This window comes from Rhinatrema bivittatum, chromosome 16, assembly GCF_901001135.1.
Source record: "Rhinatrema bivittatum chromosome 16, aRhiBiv1.1, whole genome shotgun sequence".
In the NCBI taxonomy this organism is placed as follows: Eukaryota; Metazoa; Chordata; class Amphibia; order Gymnophiona; family Rhinatrematidae; genus Rhinatrema; species Rhinatrema bivittatum.
The window spans coordinates 10,374,255-10,385,392 of NC_042630.1; the positions used below are offsets into that span (position 1 = coordinate 10,374,255).

General features: G+C 42.9%; 1 protein-coding gene across 1 annotated transcript; it reads left to right on the plus strand.

The window, feature by feature from the left end:
* Nucleotides 1–8,425: 8,425 nt before the first annotated feature.
* Nucleotides 8,426–9,364, plus strand: LOC115078589 (olfactory receptor 6F1-like). Its single transcript, XM_029581521.1, has one exon. The coding sequence runs from the start codon at nucleotides 8,426–8,428 to the stop codon at nucleotides 9,362–9,364; it is 939 nt and encodes a 312-aa protein (XP_029437381.1).
* Nucleotides 9,365–11,138: the final 1,774 nt, after the last annotated feature.

Sequence of the window (11,138 nt, forward strand, 5' to 3'; positions counted from 1 at the left end):
TGAAAGAAGCCCTGAGGATAGCAGTGGGAAGAAGCTGAAGAAAATTGTAAAATGCTGTATACTCAGTGGGAAAATGCAGAAAAGAAGAGTAAAGAACTGTAAACTCTATTATTAGGACCTTAAAGCCATTTGTCTAAGGTAGAAGGGTGGCCTAAAAAAAACAACCCTGTACTATGGTGACCTCAAAGATGGTTGAGGGCAGAATAAAAAGGAAAGATTAAAAAATCTATAGACTCTACTAGGATGACCTTGAAGAGGGCAGTAGGCAGAAGTAAGAGGAATATTAAAAGTATTCTACATTGGGGATACCAGGAGGAGAAACAAGCAGAGGTGGGATGGTTTTCTAGAAAACACTGAAACATTGAAACGTGATGGCAGAAAAAGACCATACGGCTTATCTCGTCTGTCTGTCCACAAAAACTACTTATCTCTACTACTCCCTTAGAGATCCCCTGTGCTTATCTCATGCTTTCTTGAATTCAGATATTGTCCTTGTCTTCTCCTCCGCCATTGGGAGACCCTTCCATGCATCCACCACTCTCTCCGTAAAGAAATATTTCCTTAGATGACTCTTAAGTTTATCTCCTTACACCCTTATCCCATGAACCTTCTTTGCAGAGCCTCCTTTCCATTGACAGAGGCCGACCTCCCTTGCATTAATACCTTTGTAACCCTTTCTCTGGTTTAGGGGCCAGGAGGGCAGACTCACACGAAGCTCTCAGGGCCAATCCTTTAGCTTTGTCCCAATCTGACAAACTCCAAGGGCCCTGGGACATGGTTATTGTCTAATGGTGAGTAGGGGGTGGGGCCCTAAATCCTGCAAGGCCCAAAAGAGCTGGGGTGACTCTCAATTTGTTGGGGGTAACGGGTCTCTATTTACTTTAAAGGATGCGAGTGCCGCAAAGGAATCTGGAGGCTCAGACTGAATGTCCAAAATTACTGTAGGAGTTCTTAAATAGCAAATCGGCACTGTTCACATCAGTTCTTGGCTTGATTAGGTGAAATTTACAGTTCTCCAGTTTATCTGTGCAAGTTTTCTCAGTACTGAGCAGGGAAACTCTCACCCTCCATTGTTTAGACAAGCAAGGTTCCCAGCTGGGCAGGTGTCCTTAGTTGGGATGGAAACCCCCCTCCAAAAATGATGACAAGAAAAGGATTACTGTCTGCATAGTCTCCCCAAAGTGTCTCTTTCCCAGGGTGAAGACTCCGGTTGGGTGTCCGCAGGATGATTATAGGTCTTACTCACAATTCTCCTCTTCAGTTGTCTCAATGGGATTTTTCTTAGGAAAAGTCCAGCAGCAGGGAACACAGCAGCTCTCTACAGATATTCCCTCTTCAAGTAGAAAGGCTGGCCAGAAACGTCCTCCTGGGAACTCAGGAAAAATCTTCACAAAAAAGGGCAAGCAAGTAGAATTCCTCCGCAGCGGGTCATCATTTAGAATCTTCCTCACCTCCTGATCTAACCAAACTTGGTGGATACCTGGAATTCCTCCAGTCAGGGGCACCAAGGCACTCATGAAAGGAATCCTGAAAAATGGCAAAAACATCCAAAAGTCTCAATGAAAATGTAAAACCAGCACCAAGTCAGGCACTGATTGCCTTCCTATTAGGGTATTGGGCTAGGCTGTGAAACCCAGTACCCAAGCAGGGGAACAGCTCAATAAAAAAACACTCCTGCTCTCTCCGACTCCTAAGCAAATTGCCACTAGGGATGTGCATTCGTTTCATTTGTTTAATTCATTTCATACATTTCCCATTACATGCCAATTAGATGTGCATTCGTTTCGTATTACATGCTTGTATAGGAAATGGATGAAACGAATGCACATCCCTAATTGCCACACCTAGCAATGCTGCTGCACACTGCTTTTATATACAGCAGGGGGACTGGCCATTCCAGTAACCTCCACGGAGGAGCTGTTCTGAATTGTGCACCCCTCCCTCCACTACCTTTCCTTTCCTAGCTCCCAGGGTTCAAGTCTAGAGCCTTATAGAGATGATCCCTAAGGGTGGTCGCACCTTGGAGGTATTCAAATGTCTTCATCATGGCACCCCCTATCCTGCCTTTCCTTAAGACTATAAATAATAGTGAATTGAGCTGGAAGAGATTTCCAAAGGACTTCTGAACCTGCAGTATTCACCCTGAGTATCTAGACACAGGGCTGGCGGGAGCATTAGGTGGACTAGGCGGCTGCTAAGAGTATTGAAAGTGGGGCGGGCTACCAGAGTCGGATGTGAGGGTGTCATCTTTGAAAGCAGCGAACGAGCGTGGAGAGGCATGAAGCTGGGAAAGGTCGCGGTATGTGAATGGAGCTTTGGAGCATCGTGGTGTGCGATCTGCGGGTTCGGGCTGGTGCAGGAGGAGAGAGAGAGATATCAAGTGATGCCATTACATCTCTACTGCCTACAGCAGCTGCAGACCCTTGCACCGGCACTGTCTAGACAACTTTATAATCTGCAAAGGAAATACTGAGAAGATGTAGTAACATAGGTAAAAGAGGTTTCCACAGAGCTCCAGCACTACAATTCCACTGTCCCTGAGCAAGTTCACTTAAACCAGCTTTGTTTTTATTATTTGTAATATATGTTAATTTATTTGCTTTATTTCTCTGTGATTTATGTTTGATATGATGTATTTTTATGATTCATGTTTTTACACAGCTATTAACAGTTTTTATAAAAAAAAAATACTCAAAGGCTGAGATTTAAAGCTTAATAAATACTATACATTAAAAAACCTCTCTTTGCTCAGAACTTGGATTATAAAGCTCTTTGGATTAGGGATCTGGCATTTAAGAGAATTATTGTGGACAATGGTGTGCAATTTTATGTTTTTATTTTTACTAAATAATATATATAATTATTTATGGCTTAGCACTAATGTGAGGTGGCATCATTTGGTAGATAAAGGCAGGAAAAGACCAGGTGGCCCATCTATTCTGCACAATGAATAAATAAGAATATAAGAAAATGCCATACTGGGTCAGACCAAGGGCCCATCAAGCCCAGCATCCTGTCTCCAACAGTGGCCAATCCAAGTCACAGATACCTGGCAAGGACCCAAACATTAAATAAATCTCAAGCTACTGTTGCTTATTAATTAATTCCTAGCAGTTTATGGATTTTTCCTCTTGGAACTTATCCAAACTTATTTTAAACCCAGTTACACTAACTGCTGTAACCACATCCTATGGCAATGAATTCCAGAGCTTAACTATGAGCTGAGTGAAAAAGAATTTTATACAATTTGTTTTAAATGAGCTACTTGCTAACTTCATGGAGTGCCCCCTAGTCCTTCTATTATCTGAGAGAGTAAATAACCTATTTACATTAACTTGTTCAAGTCCTTTCATGATTTTGTAGACCTCTATCATATCCCCCCTCAGTCATCATTGTTCTGTTGTCTCTGCTTCATTGAGGTCCACCATCAGCAGGTGGACCTCAACAAAGCAGAGGCCCAGTTACAGCTTCACCTTTCATCCCATGTTCCCCTTGGGTTGAGCCTTTGGGTGCCAGGGCTGGCAGGTCTTAGGTGGGGGCCTTTGCTGATGGCGGAAATATTCGGCGAGGTAGCTGGGTCGGAGGAGGCGAAGGTCAAGCGTATCCAGTGGCAGGCAGCGGTCAGTGGCAGGCAGAGGTCAAACATATCCAGAAATCAGGCCCAGATCATTACCAGGTCATTACCAGGTATCCATTACCAGGTGGGATGGATAGGCAGGGCAAAAAGGCATGGAGAAGACCAGGTGGAGCAACAAGGGAGATGTTGAAGAACTGAAGAACTGAAGACAGGAATACTGGAACAGGAGATGAGATGCTGGAGCAACATGCACTACTTCCAGAATAGGGAGACCTGATACTGAGGCATTGGAGGAGTGTCGGCAAGGGTCTTTTGTAGGCCTTGAGTGGTTATGTCATCACCTCCAGTGCTTTCCTGCCATGCACCCTTTAAATAAGGTGACATCGGGCACGTGCATAACTTAGGAGGAGGAGGAGGGTCAGCAGAGGTCGGTGCCATCCTTTGGCACGGGCTGTCGGTGGAGTTCTGCTGCGTTGATGTGCGGCGGCTCACCATGAAAGCCGCCTGGGAGTGACTGCTCCGCTTCGGGAGCCAGCGAGAGGCGCCTTCCTGGGGAGGTGACCATGGCGGTTCATGGGAGCAGCCTGCAGCCCGCCGAACGCCACACTCATGGTGATGTGACAAAATCCTGCACACCCCTCATGACTGGGATGCACACCTGCACACTTTTGAGAATTTCTATTGTTAAGTCAGGCCACAACACCGCAGCCCCTCCACACAAAATCCCGACAACTATGCTGTTAAGGCACCTTCGCTACCATATCCAAACTTAACAGACAAGCTCCCCACCCCAGACACACATCAGTTGCTTTGATGGGAATGCGGTTATTGTATTGGGGAAGTCTAGACACCTCAAGAAGTCTTTAATTAAACCCCAGAGATTTCAAAATATTTTGGTGTTGACCCCCTCCCCCCAGCAGGATACATCTGTCAGCTCACATCTGTCACCAACCTTAACTCTCTGTAACCTCCTATAAAAGTGAACTCTACGTGCCTCGTACTCCCAGACTAGGGAACATTCAGGGAGGGCTTCATCTGCTCTAGGAGGAGATCCTGAAACAATTTCTCATTGCCTGATTAATGGAGGGGATTTTTTTTTTGCCCTAAATAGGAAAAGGATTTTTTTTTTGTTAGGCAGGTTACAGACCTGAGAATGAAGGTGAATGAAGAAAAGACGGGTAAGCGGAATTTACTTTTGTGTATTTTCACTTTATTTTGAAGAAGCTCATCCTTTTTTTTTTTTGCATTGTATACCTACATATCTATGTCTATAATGTCAACGTATTGTAAACATTTCACAGAGTGTAGTATCAGGGAGATATAATATGGTTTAACACCCCCAGAATGTGTTCCATGACTTCCGTACGTCTGAATATTAATGAAACTGTAAGCAAGGATTGACTGAAAAACAATGCGCAAAGGGCCTGATTTTCCAAAGCATTTATATGCTTAAAACTGGGCTTCTGAAAATTGCTACAATATATGCCATCGAATTTTACCAAAGTTAAGTGCACTTCGCATGTGCAAATGGCTTTTGAAAATTGCTACAATTGTACATTAGATGTACACGCGTAACTTCTTTGAAAATTCACCTGATAGATTATTTCCCTACCCTGTCGTCCCCTTGTCTGCTCCCCCCCCCCCCCCCCCCCCCCCAGAACACCTTCCCTCGGATCTGGCTAAAAGTATGCGGAATGAAAAATTAGCTAGTAAAGGCGCCCTCATACTTTGCACCTTCTGTTTCTCTGGGCGTCTGAGGGGGACGAGTGGAGTTTGGAAAAATAACGCATGCACTTCAGGAGGATAATTTTTTAATGGCAGGTGTCTTCGTGCAGACTTTCCCCAGATATGCTTTGAACATGCTTGGAAAGTGCACCCACAAACTCTCCTGCACCAAGTTACTCCTGCTTCTGGCGCGGCATGACTTCTGGGCGCGTGGATTTAAAGTAAATCCAAACTCTGCCCCTTATGTCATCTACCCGGGAACACCTTGCTTTTCTTGCATGAACAAAAGTGAGTTAGGCTCATACTTGAATACTGTGTACAATTCTGGTCGCCGCATCTCAAAAAAGATATAATTGCGATGGAGAAGGTACAGAGAAGGGCTACCAAAATGATAAAGGGAATGGAACAACTCCCCTATGACGAAAGACTAAAGAGGTTAGGACTTTTCAGCTTGGAGAAGAGACGACTGAGGGGGGATATGATAGAGGTGTTTAAAATCATGAGAGGTCTAGAACGGGTAGATGTGAATCGGTTATTTACTCTTTCGGATAGTAGAAAGACTAGGGGGCACCCCATGAAGTTAGCATGGGGCACATTTAAAACTAATCGGAGAAAGTTCTTTTTTACTCAACGCACAATTAAACTCTGGAATTTGTTGCCAGAGGATGTGGTTCGTGCAGTTAGTATAGCTGTGTTTTAAAAAAGGATTGGATAAGTTCTTGGAGGAGAAGTCCATTACCTGCTATTAAGTTCACTTAGAGAATAGCCACTGCCATTAGCAATGGTTACATGGAATAGACTTAGTTTTTGGGTACTTGCCAGGTTCTTGTGGCCTGGATTGGCCACTGTTGGAAACAGGATGCTGGGCTTGATGGACCCTTGGTCTGACCCAGTATGGCATTTTCTTATGTTCTTATGTTCTTACTTTTTTCCACGCAATGGGGGCAAATTTTCCAATGAGCTTTGAAAACTAGGCCCTTAAAAGTCCTATGCATGGGCACTATTTTTCTCCTTCAACCTATTCAGAAGCTGCATGCAGACGAATGGTATACACATATTAAAATCAAATGGTGTTGGATTGTTCAGCGCAGACAGCGAGGCTGCAGGATTGCATTGCTTTCGCAAAGTTTCATCTTGGCCCTGGCTCCTCTTCAGACTTATGGTTGCTGCTGGCCGGTGGCTTCAACAAGAAGCCACCGGCCAGCAGTCCATTACCTGCTATTAATTAAGTTCACTTAGATAATAGCCACTGCTATTACTAGCAATGGTAACATGGGATAGACTTAGTGTTTGGGTACTTGCCAGGTTCTTATGGCCTGGATTGGCCACTGTTGGAAACAGGATGCTGGGCTTGATGGACCCTTGGTCTGACCCAGTATGACATGTTCTTAGGTTCTTATGTTCTAATGTTCTAGCTGGAAATCTGCCAAATTCCCACTAGCAAAATCAGGAGGCGAAATGTAAACCCACTCATAACATGTACTATTTCTTCTTTTTAACTCTGTATTTTCTATCTTTCTGGAGGCACATATTATCCTCAATGTTTCGGGAGCTTCTCACACATAGCCAGTCCCACATTTGCTATGTGGTTGCAATCTGGTGGTGCGGTGTTAAAACAATTTTCTGCACTTGTTTCAAACTCTGCTAAAATGTCCTGCGCTTGTGCCATTCTAACATGTTTAGTACTGAGATATGATGCAGATGTCAATATTTTTAGTCACGCACCGGTGGCTCATCAGATTGTTCTAGATCATTTCTTTTCTTCTCTCCTATTATGATAGTACAAAACCTTAGTGAAAACAGACAAAGCAAAATGTGTACTTTAGGGAAAATGGGAAAAAGTGCATGAGATAAAAATAAAAGGCCAACTTTCCAACTGAAGTAAAAAAACAGGCAAACAAGAAATAGCACAGTTCTGTCGAAATGGATGTAACCTGCTCTACGTGTTTCCTGACAAATGAAGTGGGATTATAAATTTGAACAAATAAATAATTTTGTCTAAATTTGTTCATTGCCCAGTCTTGCAAAGAAATCTGGGCAACGTTTAAGGCAAAAGTAAAATATCAACATAGTTAAACATAAAAAGACAAAGATAATAAAAATCTGCACATAGTGGACCAAGCAAAATCATAATCAATTACAAATAACAACAACTGAAAAGCCTTGTAAAAATCCACAATTCTATTAAAGCTGAGCAGTAAATATTTCATAGGAACAAAAAGATCAAAGATCATTATAGCATTGTTTTGAGAAATCTTAAATCTGGCACAGGGCTAAGCTTACACATAGAAAGAAGGACAACGATCGCAGGAAAGACACAGAAGAAGTACTGAGGGAGTTCTGGCCAGTCCTTGAATCTGACCCCCCTGAGGGGCTGGCCCAGTGGCTAGGTGGCAGGTGCTGTGCACTGCCCTGAGGGAGACCTAGGTTTGATTCTCAGAACCAACGTCAGTAAATATTTCTTCACGGAGAGGGTGGGAATGCCTGAAATGTCCTTCCAGAGGAGGTGATGAAGACAAAGACAGTGAAGGAATTCAAATGGGCATGGGATAAACACTGTGGATCCCTAAAGGCTAGAGGATGGAAATAAAGAAAAGAGTGCATGGGGGTAACTGGGGGTAACTTGCTGGCGAGGCAGTTGCTACCCTTAACAAATATGTTGTTGATGCAACTCCATCATTGCTCTCTGCTTCAACAGCAGTGGGAAAGGGGGAATTATATTCAGACAGCAACCATGGAGAGCCCTGACTTTTACGGTTTGGGGAACAAATAAACACGAGGGTAACTTGGCGATGCAGCTTTTACTACCCTTAATCACTACGCCTGATACTTTTGATGCAGCTCCATCATTGCCCTCTGCTTCCATGGCAAGGGTTAAGGGAAATTTGATTCAAAGAGTATCCGAGGGCCCTGACGTTTATAGACTGGGAAACTAATAAGCATGAGGGTAACCTGCACAGTGCAGCAGATACTGGCATAAACATAAGTTTGCTGGGCAGACTGGGTGGATCATTTGGTCTTCTTCTGCCATCATTTCTATGTTTCTGTTTTTAGGTTCTTGTTACAGAGTCAACCTAATATCTTTCTGTATCCTTCTCTTCTAAAGACCTGAACTATGAAGCAATGGAGAGAGATAACAACACTTTGGTGACGGAATTCATTCTGGTGGGGTTCACTGCCATACCCCAGCTACAGATTGTCCTCTTCTCCATCTTTCTGGCCATCTACATCTTCACCATCACAACCAATGTCATCATTATCAGCACTGTGAGAGCAGAGCAACACCTCCACAAACCCATGTATTTCTTCATCTCCAACTTCTCCTTCTTGGAAATATGCTATACCACTACCTTCATCCCCAAAATGATGGCCAGTTTGGTGACGGGGAATAAAACCATCTCAGTTCAGGGCTGCATCATTCAATTCTATTTCATCTTTGGCTTTGGAGCAGCTGTAAACTTCTTGTTGGCTGTTATGTCTTACGATCGCTACCTAGCCATCTGTCGCCCCTTGCATTACACAACTATTATGACCAGCAGGGTCTGTGGCTATCTGGCGCTCTTTGCTTGGACTGCAGGACTTTTTGCTCCCTTAATGCCAGCTGTCTGGATCTCCACCTTATACTTCTGTGGTCCCCAGAACATTGACCATTTCTTTTGTGACTTTGCCCCTCTTCTAAAACTTTCCTGTACTGACACCTCCCTGGTGGAGTTCACTTTTTTCACGTTTGCATGGTCTATAATACTTTCTTGCTTCTTCTTCACCTTGGTATCTTACGTTCACATCATCTCCACTGTCTTACGCATCAAGTCCCCATTTGGGCGACAAAAGACTTTTTCCACCTGCACCTCCCACCTCGCTGTGGTGAGCATCTACTATGGGTCAGTGATTTTTATATACATCCGACCCACGGCAAGAACAAGATTTCACTGGGACAAAGTGGTGTCTGTCTTCTATTCAATGGTGACTCCTTTATTCAACCCCATCGTCTACAGCCTGAGGAACCAAGAGGTGAAGAAAGCTCTGGCAAAGGCTTTATACCAGCATCAAAAGCTTGGTTAAAAGACAACTGATGTTTAGACTTACTCTTTAAAAGTATTTACTGTGGAAGGTATGGAACACAAAGGCAGATGAAGATGATAAAGTCTACCCAGTCAGCCCATTTTCCCTACTCATTGCAAGACTGAAGTCTCTAGTTGATTGCCAGTTTTACCCTCACTTCCCCAATGCTCTGTCCTATTCTTTCTTGAATTCCAAGATTTGCCTCCAAATCTGAATGTATGTAATGGATAAAAATCATGAGCAGAATCTGTGGGCCAGTTGGTCTTCATCTGCTGATAGGCACTGCAAGATATAAAAGCTTTGAGCATAAGATGCACCATTTGAAAACTGCTCTCCAGTACAATGATATAGACTAGAACGATGAAAAGGAGCCAAAAATACTTGCACATTTATGAACTTTATTTTCACATAAAATATAATGCAATTTAAACATTTATTTTATGCCTATTTAAAATTTTAAAAATTCCTGAAAAAAAAAAGGCCAGGCAGATTTCACCAGTTTTCGAGTTTTCTTTTGAACCATTTACTGCTATAGCCTCTGGGTTTAAGCAATTGGTAGATACGGGAATTTAACTGAGAATGTTTGATTTATTTCACATCCTTCTGGGTTGGGAAGGTATGCAAATATCTCAACATGTGGATAAAGGTGAATTGGTAGATGTGCTGCATTTGGATTTTCAGAAGCTGGTCGACAAAGTACCTCAGGAGAGGCTTCTAAGAAAGCTAAAAAGTCATGGGATAGGAGGCGATGTCCTTTTGTGGATTGCAAACTGGTTAAAAGACAGGAAACAGAGAGTAGGATTAAATGGTCAATTTTCACAGTGGAAAAGGTAAACAGTGGCGTGCCTCAGGGATCTGTACTTGGACCAGTGCTTTTCAATATATTAATAAATGATCTGGAAAGGGGAATGATGAGTGAGGTAATCAAGTTTACAGATGACACAAAATTATTCAGAGTGGTTAAATCAATGTGGATTGTGATAAATTGCAGAAGGACCTTGTGAGACTAGAAGATTTGGCGTCCAAATGGCAGATGAAATTTAATGTGTATAAGTGCAAGATGATGCATACAGGGAAAAATAACTCTTGCTGTAGTTACACAATGTTAGGTTCCATATTAGGAGCTACCATACAGGAAAAAAGATCTAGGCATCATAGTGGATAATACTGTAAAATCGTCGGCTCAGTGTGCTGCAGCAGTCAAAAAACCAAACAGAATATTAGGAATTTTTAGGAAGGGAATGGTTAATAAAACAGAGGATGTCATAATGCCTCTGTTTCACTCCATGGTGAGACCGCTCCTTGAATACTGTGTATAATTCTGGTCACTGTATCTCAATAAGGATATAGCTACACTGGAGAAAATACAGAGGACAACCAAAATAAGGGGCATGGAACGGCTCCCTTATGAGGAAAGGCTAAAGAAATTAGGACTGTTCAGCTTGGAGAAGAGATGACTGAGGGGGGATATGATAGAGGTCTTTAAAATCATGAGAGGTCTAGAACGGGTAAATGTGAATCGGTTATTTACTCTTTCGGATAACAGAAGGACTAGGGGGCACTCCATGACATTAACCAGTAGCACATTTAAAATATAAACTCTGGAATTCATTGCCAGAGGATGTGATTAAGGCAGTCAGTGCATCTGGGTTTAAAAAAGATTTGGATAAGTTCCTGGAGGAGAAGTCCATAAACTGCTATTAATCAAGTTGACTTAGGGAATGGTCACTGCTATTACTGACATCAGTAGCATGGGGTCTGCTTAATGTTTGGA